The sequence below is a fragment of the Crocodylus siamensis genome, chromosome 1, assembly GCF_052110815.1.
Source record: "Crocodylus siamensis isolate JL-2025a chromosome 1, ASM5211081v1, whole genome shotgun sequence".
Taxonomy (NCBI): Eukaryota; Metazoa; Chordata; order Crocodylia; family Crocodylidae; genus Crocodylus; species Crocodylus siamensis.
Window position 1 is genome coordinate 124782272 of NC_143395.1, and position 16306 is coordinate 124798577.

A 16306-nucleotide genomic window follows, 5' to 3' on the forward strand; every position below is an offset into this window, starting at 1 on the left:
TTGAAATCAAGAGTAGTTGCTCTATTAATTTTAATGGTGCCTTGATTTCAATCCTTGTGTACAGATTTTGTACTTACATGGCATCTTTAATCTGAAGATCTCAAAATGCTTTATCAATATTATAGACTAGATCTTGAATGGGGTTTACCAACCATAACTGACATCAGCTTCGGTGGAAGATGGAAGTGACCTCAATCAAGTCACAGCACTTTGTAAGGTGCATATTACTGTATCAGATGGGTAAATTAAAGCAGATAGAAAGCTACTTGCCCAAGATGTGACCTCAAATGGAGGGCACTAAACTTCTGTACTGACTCTGAGACAAAGTTTGTGTCGCTTTCAGTTGTAATCAGTAATCCTGCTGCAAAGTGTCACACACTTGTACCTAACTCCTAAAATGAACAAGTTTACAGGATTTCATATCCCAGTCCTGCTTTTGGCATCAGATAACTTAAGCTTCGGTTCAAATCTCTACTGAAAAAATACATTTTAACCAGTATTTTTCTAATGGAAAGCCTTTTGCCTTCTATTTTAACAAATTGTTTGTAGAAGTGACATGGAACACTATTAAATCACATTCCTACTAGTGCTTTGAAACGTAAAAATATGTAACTGTAAAGCAAGAAAGAGGTATACAAGAAAGAGGTTTCTACTTTCAAAGGATAATAGATCTGTACTTTGCTATGAAATTAATATTAATCTCAGACAACCCAACATTTCCATTATTTTAGTACCTACCATTAAAAGGTCTCCGGAGAATTTTAGCTTCAGCTTCTAATACTTTCCTCACTGCTTTATGAAGTTCTTTTCTTGCCTGGAATGTGATTCCTAGGAAAGTATTTAGACGTATTTAATGCTAGTAAAAAAATTCTTACAGAATTACACCCTGAAGCTAACAATTGTAATGATAAAGGAATAAATGATGTAAAAAATTCTCCATTAGTAACTCCTGCTTAAAAAATAGTCATCCATTTTATTCTTATTGGTGTTCTCACACCTCAGGGAATTGTATTTGTTTTTTAGGTAGGTGTGACTCTGTGTGTGTATTGTATACAGAAAGGAAAACAGACCTTAGGTAGTTTTCATAAGCTAGAAATGTGGCTTTCAGTCTGTGGCTGGGGTTTAAAATTAACCAACCTTCATGAAGCCATAAATTTAAGTTGGATTAGGGCTAAACTTAGCCTTTTATCCTTTCAAGGTAGACAAATAAGAGAATTCAGTTCTCACGGTTCTTATCTGAAATATACACATGCAATAAAATTCTTACCTGTTCTGCTTGGACAATAATGGTCTTGTGGCAATAAAGCAGGAGTCTGTAATGCAAATGTCTCTATGCCACCTCAGGCATAATGCACTATTTGTATTATGTAGGCACTATGTTCTAAAGCAGGGGGGGACAAAGTCCAGCCCACAGGCTGGATCAGGCCTGCAGCAGACTATTTCCCAGAAGCCCTTGAGGCAACTGCTGCTGTCAGACCCAACCCTGCTGCCTGGGTACCTTAGCCCATCTACCACTTGCCCACCACCGGGGGCGGGACCTGCGCAGGCAGGGAGCATGCTTGAGTGGCTGGGATGACGCCTTGGCCAAGAGCGACATGGATGGGAGGGGCCAGGGAGACCCCAGGATCTTGGAGGGACCAGGTTTGTGGCAGAACTATGATCTACTGTCCACATGCCCCTGCAAAGAGCAGGAATTCCACAGATGGGGGTATGCAGGCAGTGGATTGTGGTTCTGCCCTGGCTCTACCCCACAGTGTCACTGCCATAAGATCCTGGCCCCAGCTCAACAGCAGCTCCCCGCTCAGTTACACACCCTGCCAGCACCACTCCCAGAGTCTCCCTGGAGCTGCTGGGAAATGGAGTCTAGTCACTGGCTGGATCCATCATTTTGCCCAAACCTGTTCTAAACAGTCACTGGATACAATGCAAAAACAATGTGGGAACTGGGACCAGTGCCCCTGGGCTCCCTTGTTCCAGTGGCAGTGCCCACCTCATTGATCCACAGAGTCAGACTGCCCTTGCTTGCCCCACATATCTTTCCCTCTTGACTGACCCAGTACAGGGCAACTTAGGATCTAAAATTTGCATTAAATGCCACTCATGCATCTGAGAAACAGAATAATATATGTATATGTGGATACATATTGCATAGAAGAGGATCCACCAATGCCTGTCATAAGTAGGATGACCATATATCCTGGATTGGCTGGGACAATCCTGAATTGCAGAGGCTGTTTCAGCAACCCAGCCATTGGAGAAAACTGAAGTGAAGTCCCAGATTGGTGGGAACTTGCCCACATGTGCCTGAGTCAGGAGCTGGGCACATGTGGGTGGGTTTGAACCAATCCAAGAATTTTGTTTCAATTTTCTCCAGGAAGCCCAGCCAATGGGCTGCTCCCTGGCCTGGACCTGCTGGGCTGTGAGCAGAGTCACTTCCCCAATAGAGAGGGTGATGGAGCCATAGAGTCATTGCATGGCCCTGTGCCTGGGAGCTACAGACAGGGGGGAAGGGAGGAGTGGAGGGAGGTCTGTGTGTGTCTGCATGTGCACATGCGCACACATCCATGCAATGAGGGAGGGAGCTGCAGGGGAGAAGGAGGCGGAGGAAAGGAGTGTTTTTTCCCCAGCCCCACTCCTGGGAGCTGTGGGCTTGGGGCTGTGTGCATAGGCCACGGAACAGGGAGGGCCACCCAGGCCATGGCCCGACCAACGTTTAGTGCATTAATTTAGCTAGCAATACAGTTAAAAAAAATAGCTATACAGTTTTAACCAGAATGACAATCGAGCATTTGTGGGTTATATAAAGTAATGTGCTGTTCCGTGGCCTGTGTCCTGCCTGGCCCTGCTCCTGGGAGCTACAGGCTCAGGGGTGTGTGGGTGCATGTGGGTGTGTTCTTGGGAGCCATGGGGTGGGGTGCCTATGTTTGTGCATGCTACACTATCCTGACTGGCCCCACCCCCTGGAGCACCCCCTGCTTTGGATTTCCTTCAAATTACTGTGATCACCCTAGTCATGGGTCTTACCCATTTCTTTTGGCTGCCTTTTTATCATTCCAGTATTTCATGCACAATTTGAAAAGCTGCTCTCTCCATCTCTTCTTAGACACAGTCTTACGTTGCTTACCTTGATGTTCACTCGGATCTAGAGAAGCTCTATGAACATAAATGTAGGATTTCAGTTTTTCTTGCTGTACTACTTGGGTATCGATTTTCAGTAACTTCTTTAGAGCCAGGACTTCATATGTAATGAATACAAAACCTCTTAAAACAAGAACACAGAATATGAATATTTGAAAAAAATATAAAGAATGATGACAAATACAGATTACAACTATTTCAAGGTAAAATACTATTTTGTCAAATACTGTATTTACTCAATTCTATGGCAAGGACCCCCTGCCTCCCATTTAACTAGGTGAGAAAAGATCCTGGTATTAGACTCAAGTACAATGGCAGTGCAGGGGGGCGGGAAGCTGCTATGGCTTGGGCTTCAATGGAAAAACTCCTACCTGGGGTTGGGGCTGTAGCCAGAGCTGCTGCCTGCTTTCTTTCCTCTCTCCACTGTCTCTGCACCCTGCTATCTCTCCCCCGCACCTACAGCCCACAAGTCTGTTACAAGGGCTAGTCTGGGCCAGGCCCATGTTCAGTGCCCCAACAAAAACAAGAATGAAGCCTGCTAGCGCAGAGCAAAGGTTCTGAGGAGAGAGGGAGTGCAGAGGCGAGGGGAAGCACAGAGGTGGCACGGGGTCAGGCACAAGCAGGGAGCAGGCTGCTTGACCTCCCCATGCCACCTGCCTCTCCACTGCCTGACCCCCTTCAGCAGTGGGAGGGATGAATTAAAGACAACCCTCCAATAATTAGATTCTAGACATGGAAAATTATGACATTTATAAATGTTACGTGTCTAGAATCTAATTATTGGGGCGTCATCTTAAATTCAGGGTTGTCTTAGATTCACATATTGTATATATTTTGCACAGATTAATACAACTTTTTCAATCAGCCCAATGGAAGAAAAATCATAGTAAATGGTACTATGTAATGAAAAAACACTTTCAGATTGATTGTTTAAAATTAAAGGTAGCTCACGTTCTTACTATCACCACTTTTTCTGAACTTCAGATTTAAACATCAAATAAAAATTATACATATACTTTAGACCAGGCATTGGCAACCCCGGCACGTGTGCTGAGCATGGCATGCGAAGCCATTTTGCTCAGCACACCATAGCCAGCCCCGGTTCTGGGTAGCTGTGGACAGCAACGGAGCCTGGGCTGCTCCCAGCAGGGCTTGCAGCATCCCAGCTGGGGTCATCCCAGACTCCCGACTGACAGCAGCTAACCAGAGCTGGGGCCAGCTGCAGCCAGGAGGCTCCAAACACCTGTGCCAGGCTCCGGCATCAGCTCCGTACCAGTGCATGCACCCACGCCTCAGAGTGGGCAGTGGCAGAAGGGCCTGAGGAAGTGCAGCTCTGGTCTCTCTCTCGCTCATGGTGGACGTGCACCTCAGGGTGGACAGCAGGGCAGTCCAGCCCGACCCAAAGGTGCCCATGCAGTCACTGCCAGCACAGAGCTGATGCCATTGCTGTGGAGCCCAGCACAGCTGTTTGCAGCCTGCCTGCTGCTTGCTGCAGCTGCCCAAACCTGGACTGGCTACAAACAGCTACACTGGGCTTGAGAACCCTGCCATCACCTCTGTACTGGAAGCAGGGGAGAGACCGGAGCTGCGCTGCCTCAGGCACCTCCCCCATCGACCACTCCGATGCGTGGGTGCACATGCCAGTATGGAGCTGATGACGGAGCCCAGCACAGCTGTTTGGAGCCTCCCATCTGCAGCCAGCCCCAGCTTTGGGTAGCTGCTGCCAGCCAGGAGCCCTGACTGCTCCCACCAGGCAGCTGGGATGCTGCAAGCCCTGCTGGGGGCAGCCTGGGCTCCAGCAGCTACTCAGAGCCAGGGTAGCTGCTGACAGACACAGACCCCAGGCTGGGGGACAGGGGCTTTGGGTGGGGGGCAAGAGGCAGTAGGGGTGGGGGACAGGGGCACAAGCAGGGCATCCTGCCATGTACCCCTTGCCCTCATTTTGTTTTTCTTGCATGCCAGCACTCTGGCACCTTCCAAGGTAGGCATTGTGGTGTTTTTCAGCACTCTGGCCAAAAAACTTTGCCTACTTCTGCTTTAAACTGTCTATATTAGATGCTTCTGCCACCAGAGAGCAGCCACCATATCACATGCAACATGATGGCAGGGGCCTTACTGCACTTGGTGGAGGCGGAGTAAGACTTTTGGCAGAGCAGAGGATTCTGCAACTGCAGAGGGGTTTGGGTGCAAATGCATTCAAAGTTTGCTAATGTGGTATCTCCCTGGGCTGAACCAGCCATGCACTCAGCCATCTCAGGGCTAAGCCAGGCCCAGCCCCGCTTCTGGTGCTTCCACTGTACAGCTGTGCTGCCAGAGCATGAAGTGAACTCTGGGAAGGCTCCAGCAATTGAATGCAACAGGGTGGAAGGGGCCTTACTATACTTGGCAGAGGTGAAGTAACACTTCTGGCAAAGCAGAGGATTGTGCCATTGTAGAGGGGTTTGGATGTGAATGCATTCAGAGTTTGCTGGAAGACTTGGAATTGTAAAGGTAGAGAACTCTAGTATAGACTAAGCTTTAGTTAAATCTTACCCTAGAGTAAGTGATCCAGTTAACGTTGCGATTTTTCCTAAAAATAAATAAATAAACAAATAAATTGTGTGCATATAAATCGTTATAAAACAGTTAAATCACTTGATCTAATCTGAAACTTTATATAGTATCAGTAAAAATAAAATTGAAAATGAAAGAAAGTAGGCTTTTCAAGCTCAGTTTTCCATTTCTGACTCTTAGTGGCCAGCAACTATAAAATATAAATGAATACTGTTTTCTACAGCTTTAAATCGCATATTCCCTGCTCCACATGCAAGTAATCTGGTAAACCATCAGAAATAATTATCCTCTCTTCAACATCATTCTCTCATGTCAGTGACATTCATACTTCAGTTGCAGACAATCAACAGTAAAACTACTAGTACTCAGTGTCATTAGTTTTCAATTCCTACTGTAAATTACTTTAAGGAACTGCTTCTTTTAAAAGTGCAAGTTTATTGAAATTTGGTTCACTGCATACAGGAATAAATATGTTCTCAGCAAGGCATTTGCACCCCATCAAGAATAATACCCTTCCTTCAGTATGAACTGGAGATTTTCCTTAGCTCCCACTGCAACTAGGCAGGTTTCTGACATGGAAGGCTACATGCTGAAGAGTAACTGGCAGGTAAAGTAGAAAAGGCAAGAAGTGCAGTCTGTTGTCTGTTAGAAATAGAAACATCTTGTCTTTTGATGCTAACATAGAGAGTTTAAGAAATCATGAGGATGTCAATTATACAGAGGCAAAGTTAGAGGAAAAGTGTAAACTGAACAGGCAGAATCTCAGGGCAATAACCAGCAGGCAGAGAGGAACAGACATGGAGGAATTTATACACATACTTTTCTGCCCTGTGACGCACTGGAGTTCCGCACACGAGCTGAGGTGAACCGCACTACACTGCATACAGTTAAATAAGCAGCAAAATCTATGTCAGCATGCAGAAAATGGCAGCTGTGCACTTTTGAACTAAAGCAAAAGTGTCTTTTAGTTCAAAAGTGCACCGCTGCCATTTTCTCAGTGCTGATGTGCATTTCCCCACTTATACAACTGTAAGTATCACAGTACTGGGTGCTTTTCAAAGCTCTAGTGCTGCAGTGCTTCCATGTTTAAAAATGCCTTGAGAGCCAACATTTGCTTAATTGTTATTGCCAGTTTTAAGAGCCAATGGATCAATTTGTTCCATGGTTTCAAAGACAAAAAAAAAGAAAAAGAAAATAAATAGACGGTGAATTTGACCGGATCTGAAAGCTTCATGAGATGGTAACATTTGGAGATGGCCATCTTGTGCTCTAAAATGTATAATTTCTCTTCAAATAAATTAAGGCCCTATGATTGTGAAAATAACCTTGAAAATGTGAATCAAGCATAAACCAATGCAGGGCTGTCTGCTTGAGCAACATTAGCTACTCAAATCATATCAGTGAAGCATTAACACTAAAACATAACAATGGCATTTTACATATAATTCTGCTTGGCAAGTTTAGTTGTAAGCATACAGAGTGACAGTGTGAAGGAGATAAACCCATGTTTGCTGCCTGTCATCTCAAAGTATTAGGCTTTAGACATTTGTGGTAACATCTTTTGAAGTCTAGTATATATTTAAATATACATCCTGCTCTGACAAAATTAGTTGTTAGGGGTTCATCAGGTTGATTACAGAACTATACTTACTGAGATCTTTCCACGGAAGGTCATTTTTGGTGGTTGGACCAGAGGTTCCTATTCTTCTACAGCACAATACACAATAAGCAGACAATGACATGCTGTGTATAAAAACAAAAGTAATTAATTTAAATAACATAACTGAAAGCTTGTAGCAATTTTTCCATCTCTTCCCCATTAAACATGGTGAACATGCATCATTTGTTTACATCGGTGTGGGCAAAATATGGCCCACAGGCTGGATCCGGCCCGCGGGGCCCCTAACAAATGTAGAAAATTAATATTTCTCTGGCCTTGGTTCCTGTCAAAAATAGGACCCAGGGGAAGTCCAGTGGGCTCCAACAACAGTGGGCCCACCCAGTCCAATGGAAGCCCCTGCCAGGGCTTCTGGCCTGGGAGCACGTGGCTTCCCCATGACTGAGCCGCAGGTAAGGAGGAGAAGGGCAGGGGGAGGCAGCCCCTTCCCCACCTCATGGCCAGCACCCTGTGCTGCAGCTGCTCCAAGCCCGCATGGGACTGCCTGTGCCTGCTCTGGACAGCCCTGTGCAGGCTGCGAGCAGCTGCAGCAGGGAGCGCCAGCCATGGGGCGGGGGAGAGACTGCTTTTCCTCCCGCACTCAGCTTTTCCCTGGGCTCCTTCCCTGCACAGAGAAAAGTGGCTCCTCACCCACCCCACGGGCGGCGCTCCCTGCTGCAGGCATTCGCAGCCCACACGGGGCTGTCTAAAGCAGGCACAGGCAGTCCCAGGCAGGCTGCAAGTGGCTGCAGCATGGGGCACTGGGCATGAGGCAGGTGAGGAGCTACTTCCCCTCGCTCGCCATGTGGCCAGTGCCCCACGCTGCAGCCACTCGCATGAGGCGGGTAAGGAGCTACTTCCCCTCGCTCACCATGTGGCCAGTGCCCCATGCTGCAGCCACTCGCAGACTGCCTGGGACTGCCTGTGCCTGCTCCAGACAGCCTCACATGGGCTGCGAGTGCCTGCAGCAGTGAGCGCCGGCCGTGAGGTGGGTGAGGAGCCACTTTTCCCTGCACTCAGCACCAGCTCCTTCCCTGCTGGCAAGCAGGGGTTCAGGGCTGTGCGCTGCCCCCTGGGAGGTACTGGGTGTGAGTGGGCAGGGAGCCAGAGGGAGCACGGGGCCTGCACCAGTGCCCTGGGGTTAGTCCCGGTGGGGCCCAGAGCAGGGTAGCCAGAGCAGGGTGGCACAGGGTCCCAGCTGGCAGGGGTTCTATGGAGCTGGGCCAGCTCCCCACTCTCCCTGCTAGTGCAGCCCAGTCCAGCTCCACGGACCCCTGCCACCCTGCATCCTGCTTTGGGCCCCACTGGTGCTGGCCCTGAGACATTGGTCCCAAGATGACATTGGGACATTGGTCCCAAGATGGTGACCAGCGAGTGGAGCACCTGTCAAGGGGCAGGACTACCCATGCGGCCCTCGACAACCTGCCAAAACTGGATAAGCGACCCTCTGCCTGAAATGACTGTCCACCCCTGGTTTACATGGAACATTAAATTTGCCAAATCTGTGCAACTGCATTTAGTAATTTATATTTCAGTTATGATAAAAGTTTCAAGTAGTATTTTATAAAACTGTATTTTTAAGCCATTACTTCTCGAATCTGACCTAGTAAATCCCCATCCCTGAAATGTTGGTAGCTCTTCGTTACACAACAGACATTTCTACAGACATTTATATCGATTTGTTACCCTCTATTATACATGCATTTGTACAAGTACACAATAAACCGACTGCTTTTTCATAACATTCATGACTGATGTTGTTTTTAAAATGGTTAATTGATTTGGTTTTAACAGCAAATAGGTATCTTTGAAAGTTTTGTCATACAAATTCAGGGAAAAACTGTTAAGAGTTATCGTCTTGCTGTTTAAAAGTTATAATCCAAGAATGCTAAAATCTATCTGATAGAAATACAGTAAAACAAGGAACGTTTGTATCTGGTTGGTTCACAACCCACTTAATCATCAGTATTAAAGATGTGCCACTCTGATATTTGCTGCAGATTTTATTTTAAAGGGCACTGTTTCTCTACTCAGCTGGAGCTCATCAGTGGTCCCACACAGTTGATCAAAGAAGTGGTGCCCTTCGAAAGCCGCAGCAAACACTGAAGCACCTCAGTGGCTCCATGTAGCTGTTTGCTTCTCTTCTTCTTTTATGTGTAGGAGTTAGAAGAGATGGCTGCTAGCAAGATTAACACCTACACTAAATATCCACTAAAATCCACAGGTGTTTGAGGTGTTTGCTCTTTGGGTTTTTTCTGTTCTTATAAAAATCCTGGGAAACATCTCAAATTAGGCTGAGTACTTTCAGTGAAAGAGAATTGGCTTTATTTTATGGAACGAGAAAAAAAATATTCATATTCTCTTTCATACCATAAAGCTTAAGAGGAAATCCCAGGATAAAGCGTGAAGCAAGGTATGTCAGAAATACTACATACTGGAGGAAGTCAGTTTTCTTTCCCTTTGAAAGTCACAAAGGAATTAAATATGTTATTTTCTAAGAAATGCTACTTCCTTTACACATAAGTTAAGTAAGAAAAATTACCCTGAAGTCAGGAGAGAGACCACAATTTGATTTTACAGTCTCAGCAGACATTTACTTGAAGGATAAAATTAACCTTCCTAATTAAAACAACTCCAAGATGTTCATCAACAGTTACAAAATGGCAATACCCCAGAAAAAAATAGATGATACCATTTGAGTAAGTGTGGAGTAACACTAGGGTCCTAGACAGTCTGATTTAGGACTATATCCAATAAAGTATTTCCATATATCAATTAAGAATCATATTTAACTTTTAGATGTCTGGTCTACAGAGAGGTATCAGAGCTTTGTGTCAGGTCCCTATGCTCTCTCCCCATGCACTATATAGAGCAGGCTTGTTCAACATATGGCCTGCCAAGCCATTTTATCCAGCCTGCGGCAACACCGCCATGGAGCACGGAGCCATGGCAGAGCCACCACTGGGCATGGAACCGCCATGGAGCTGCTGCCGGGAGCAGAGCTGCCACAGAGCTAGTCCAGGGCTGTTCAGATCTGGTGAGGCTGTGGGCCCCAGATAACACCAGCATGTGTTGCACAGGCTGCACGCTGTGGGGGTGGGCCCCTAAAACCCCCCCACTGCACGGGCTGCTCCAGCAGCATGCAGACCCCCATCCTTAGCCATGCAGGCTACATTTGCAGGACATGGACCACTACGCCCCCCCAGGCCTTTCCCCCTTGCACAGCAGTGGGAGAGGTGGCTGCCCAGGCCCATGTCCCTATATACTAACTGCTTGCAGACCCCGTGTAGATTGTAGCGACATCCTGGCCCTTTGTGGGCCACATGTGGCCTGCAGGTAGTCAGCTGGGCAGCCCTAATTTAGTCCAACACCCTGCACAGAAAAATGATGTCCTGTTCCTAAGCCATACCAAACGTACATACTTTCTGAAAACCACAACTTCCCTAGGCACATTTCCAGACCCATTTCATTGTCACTTCCTGCAACTTCATTGGTGTCGAAGGTCACATGACATCACTTCCTGATGTGACCGCTTCCTGTGAGGTCTTTGAATATGGCTCGCTGGCCCACTGGGTGATAAAGAGTTCGTGATCTGGCCCCATATTCAAAAAGGTTGGACACCCCTGGTATAGTTAAGTGTTTCAGAAGAGCAACTGAAAAAAACACACACACTAAGTGGAAAGCCACCTGGAGCTTGCCAACAAATGCAAAGAGTAAGGTACATCTAAACTCTCATCCCTCTCCAGAGCTTAAGTGCCTGACAGAGGGCTGCTGTGTCATCTCTACCTACATGGGATTGAGAGCCTTGAATACTTCCCAGGAGGGCAAGCACCCACAACCTCTTTCCAATAACTGAATGAGGTTCACTGTTACCTCTTAAAATGCAGATAGATAGCCCCCTCCTCTTCCTTCTCCCATTCATAGTGATACTCACCTTTCATGCGACAGCCAGGCTTGGCAAGGTGTAAACACTCTCCACTTCTCCTGCTGAAGCTGTGCCACTGTGAAGCAAATAACGTGAGGATTTATGAGGCTAGCGCAAGAGAGAGTGAAAGACAGAAAACAAGAGTGCACATGCACAAGCAAGAAGGAACTTGACTCTAATCAGCGGGGTACCACCCTTATTCAGGTGTGGGGAGTCAGGGTGTGAGGTGTGTTCTGAGAACACATACTTTATAGGACCTTTTAGGAACTTGGGCGGAAGAATGCCTAGATCTTGGATCTTGAGCAGGCTTGGGCCTGCTCAGCCTGGAACAATTCCAGGCAGCTTGGAAATTTTTTAATCAAGCAGGGAAGCCCCTAATGATTTGAAGCACCAGCATGGCTAGGTGTCACTTAAGAAAGGGCTTTTTAGGCAAGAGCTTAAGGCACCTCAAAGCACTTATGATGGGTGGGTAAAATATGGCTCATGGGCCAGATCCAGCCCACCAGGTGGGCACCCACCAATTAACTGCACCTGGCCTGCCCCACAGCTTCTCCTGCTGTACTCCACATGGGGCTGAGATCTGCCCACTCCCACCCAGACAACATGCTGCACTCTTACCCATGCCCACAGGAGGCCCCTGCCAACACATGTAGCTTCTAAACAGGGCTGCTGCTGCTACTACTGCAGCCGTTCAGGGAACTGCTCAGATCCCCTGGCCTCCAGCAGCTCCTCTGCCTGTCACTGCTGCAAAACTCTGGACAGCAGGTAGGGAAATGGTGGCAGGCAGGGGGAAGGTGCAGTTGAGTGGAAGCCTGGAGTGCGGGGCCAGGGCTGGTGGGAGTGCAGAGACCAGAGTGTGGAGGCCTGGGCTAGCGGGAGTGCAAGGCCAGCCCAGTTTCATCGCACAGGGCTTCCTGCAGCTCACATGCAGCTCCCAGGACATGCCACTGGGGGGAGCTCCCAGAAGAGAACCCCATGTGGTAGAGCCATGCCAGGGAGCCAGGGACCTGCATGTGGTGGCAGGGAGTGGAGCCAGGCCATTGGTTCCACACACCCCACACCCTACAAACACACACATACACCCCATACACTCCCCCCCAAATATACAAGAGTAAGAATTTATTTTGGGCTATTTTAAAATCACCTCTACATATACTATTCAAACACATATTAAACTAGACAAAACTACTTTTTGAAATAAAATTAAAATATTATTTGGTTTTTAGTATATGATTAGGTTTTCTTCTAGTTCTAAGATGATAACTCCTCCTACCCTGCCCCCCTATCCCCTGCTCCCCTCCCAAAAGGAGTACTTACAGGGGCAAGTGGAGGGACTTCAGGAAGCAAAGATCATGGAGGTCAGGGGGCAGGATTTCTGGTCCCAAGATGGTGATCAGGGAGCAGGGCACCTGTCAAGGTGCGGCCCTTGACAAGCCACCGAAACTCATTAAAATTGCCCTCCAGGTAAAATATTGCCCACCCCTGACCTAAGACCTGCTTGAGGAACTTAAGACCTTTATAGAATCTGGTCCTTAGTCATATTCAAACACAGATTCAAGGAGAGACCGCTTTGAATGGGGCTGAACAAATAAATGTAGTAGCCAAAAATTTATTTAAAGCTAAAGTTAAGATCATACTTATCCAATATGTAACAGGAATATTAAAGTTAAACAAATACATATTCACAATATCAGAAAACTGAGCTAAGGTTAGAGTTTTCAGAGAAGACAGTTCAAACAATAGAAGTGGAAGGTTAAATGAGGGCTTGCGGGTTTTATGGTCTACCTTTGTACGATATGCAATCTAAAAATTCTAACCAAAAGTAAAAAATTGTGGTGGGAGAACTCTATATCCACATATGAGAGTTATAAATGTAAATGAAGATATGGCACATCTTGCTTCATGAACCATTGACAAGACTTAAGAAATTCTTATTTGAGGGAAACACCTGGGATGAATCTTAAAAGGCAAAAACTACAGATAACCTCCTATAAGACATATATTCTTAACCAGGATTAGAAGAAATTGATTAAAGTCTAGGACAGAAAATGCATTGTCACGTTTGTATATTATACAGCACTGTCTGGTAACATGAATGTCTATCTGTGAAAGCCTGAATTTTGGAAATCAAGAGTCTAACTGAATCTCTGTTCTCATGTACACAGGACCATTGTTCGACAATGGGCATGTCCACACATGCATTAATGCATCTTTTGTAATGTGCATTAAATATAGTACCTCCAACGTGAGGTTCTAAATTAATGCACATTAGGTGCAGTAACGCATTTGCACACTTTAGTGTGCAGTAGACTATTTTAATACTCATTAGCATAGTGTCATGGTTTTTTACATGATGCCTTAATGCACAGTAAAATAGTCTACTGTGTATTAAAGTGCATGTGTAGACGTGCTCTGCATTAAAAAGAAGGCAGGTCACAGTGAAGAGCAAAGGAGAGCACACCTTGACTGCTCTGACACAGAGGGAGACTTATTCTGCACATGGGACAGGGCTGATGCAGATTACTTTTTTGTTTCAAGAAAGGGGAAACCAAAGAAGGATCTATGACTCTGCATCGCACAACTTGTCTTCTGAGCTGCTCAGAAGGGTAGAGATACTTGTAGGGTAAGTGACCATCACTCATTGCACGCCTTAACATAGCATGTACAATTTGAATTATAACCAGGCATGAACTCCTCTGTGAACAACATAAGAAAAGATGCCATCATCAAGTAATGGAAACACACTCCTATTTTTTTTTTTACTGCAACAGTAATCACATTTTATGTATTACATGTAGAGCTTTATGGCAAATCTTAAAACATGCTTAAAGTGTTTCCAGCATATTCTGAATACATTTTTTCTCGTAGAAGGATGGATTGTAGGAGAATATTTTAGGTAGGCTTTAACTATTGATACATCGATAATACATGTTGATGATAATCTTAAAATAGAAACAAAGACAAAAAAACATAAAAATATGCCCCTGTGTGTGCTGCAGTAATAATATGGAAGTATTATTTTTCTGATGCAACAAAATCATCAGATACTTGCACTGAATAAGTTACATAGGTTTTATTATCAATTCATTTAAGATATTACATTAGTTATAAAACTCAAGTCACTTCAGCCATGTCATATATTTAACAAATATATAATTATGGTAGAAAGATATAAGTATACTTTAAGTAAAATTAAGACACCATATCACAAAAACTACAACTCAAAATGATAATCTAAAGGAGGCAGTGGCAATTAGGGACAGTCGGCATAGATTCATCAAGAGCATATTATGCCTGACCAACCTGATTGCCTCCTATGAGGAGGTAACTGGCTCTATGGAGGCGGGAAGAGCAGTGAATGTGATATCCTTGACTTCAGTAAGGCTTTTGATATGTTCTCCCACAACATTATCGCAGGTAAGCTAAGGAAGTATGGGCTGGATGAATATACAGTAAGATGGATAGAAAACTGGCTGGATCATCGGACTCAGGGGGTAGTAATCAACAGCTCTATGTCCAGTTGGCAGCCGGTATCATGTGGAGTGCCCCGGGGGTTGGTCCTGGGGCCGGTTTTGTTCAATATCTTCATCAGTGACCTGGATGATGGGATCAAGGGTAATTTCAGCAAGCTTACAGATGACACCAAACTGGGGGGAGTGGAAGATGCATTGGAGGGTAGGGCTATGATTTAGAGAGACCTTGAGAAATTTGAAGACTAAACCAAAAGAAAACTCATGAGGTTCAGTAAGGGCAAGTACAAAGTCCTGCACTTAGAATAGAATAATTCCATGCACTGGTACAGGCTGGGGACTGACTGGTTAAGCAGAAGCTTTGCAGAAAAGGACTTGAGGGCTACAGCTGAATATAAGCTGAATATGAGCCAACTGTGTGCACTTGTTGCAAAAAAAGCTAACAGCATAATGGGCTGCATTGGTAGGAGTGTTGCCAGTAGATTGAGGAAAGTAACTAGTCCATTCTATTGGGCACCGGTGAGACCGCATCTGCAGTACTATGTCCAGTTTGGGCCCCCCACTACAGAAAGGATGTGGACAAATTGGAGAGCCCAGTGGAGGGCAAAAAAATAGCGAGGGGGCTGGTGCACATGACTTTAAGGAGAGGCTGAGGGAACTGGTCTTATTTAGTTTGGAAAAGACTGATGGGGGATTTAATAGCAGGCTTCAACTACCTAAAGGGTAGTTTCAAAGAGGATGGAGCTAGATTATTCTCAGTAGTGGCAGATGACAGAACAAGCAGCAATGGTCTCAAGTTTCAGGAAAGAAAGTTTAGGTGAGATGTTAGGAAAAACTCTCTCACAAGGAGGGTAGCAAAGCACTGGAACAGATTATCCAGAGAGGTGGTGGAGTCTCCATCCTTGAAGGTTTTGAAGACCTGGCTAGACAAAACCTTGGCTAGGATGATATAGGTGAGGATGGTCCTGCTTTGAGCAAGGGATTGGAGTAGATGACCTTCTGAGATCCCTTCCAACTCTAACTTTTTATGATTCTATGAATACTAGCATGCATGGTAATTATGTACTGCAGACTAGTGGGGGTGGGATGGGACGTGCAGAGCTGGCTGCCTCCCTCCCGGGCCTCCCCATTGCCAAGCTCTATCCCTGCACATGACTGCCAGCAGCAGAAGCTGCTCGCCTGGGCAGACAAATAGGCAATGACCCAGCAGCCAATCCTTTCCAGCCCAGTCTCGGCTGCAGCCCAGTGGTTGGGAACCTCTGATCTAGGACATACCTTTCCAGGCTACTTACAAGACTGACATGTGGGACTTTGTTAAAAACCTAACTGAAGTTCAAATATTTACTTTCACCATTTTTACCTTATGATCCAGATCAAGTTATCCTGTAAAAGGAGCAAAGATTTGGCATGATTTGCTCTTAACAAATCCATGTCATCTGTCAGTGATCAATATGCGCATAAAAGTCAACTTGTTAGTAACTTCCTTGGCACTGATGTCAGGCTGACTGATCTTATACCTTGCTGGGTCCTTTTCTTTCCCCTTTTAAAAATGGGCAGTACAGT

General features: G+C 45.7%; 1 protein-coding gene across 3 annotated transcripts in view; it reads right to left on the bottom strand.

The window, feature by feature from the left end:
* Window positions 1–16306, bottom strand: part of SERAC1 (serine active site containing 1) — a 53149-nt gene that overhangs the window by 34248 nt on the left and 2595 nt on the right. For all 3 annotated transcript variants that reach the window (XM_090042072.1, XM_090042080.1, XM_090042090.1), the window contains exons 2-6: window positions 11283–11349; window positions 7343–7434; window positions 5671–5707; window positions 3125–3261; window positions 739–828 (exon numbers count right to left, since the gene is read on the bottom strand). In XM_090042072.1, the coding sequence (XP_089898198.1) occupies window positions 739–828; window positions 3125–3261; window positions 5671–5707; window positions 7343–7433 (355 nt within the window). In that variant the 5' untranslated portion in view covers window position 7434; window positions 11283–11349. The remainder of the gene's footprint in view (window positions 1–738; window positions 829–3124; window positions 3262–5670; window positions 5708–7342; window positions 7435–11282; window positions 11350–16306) is intronic.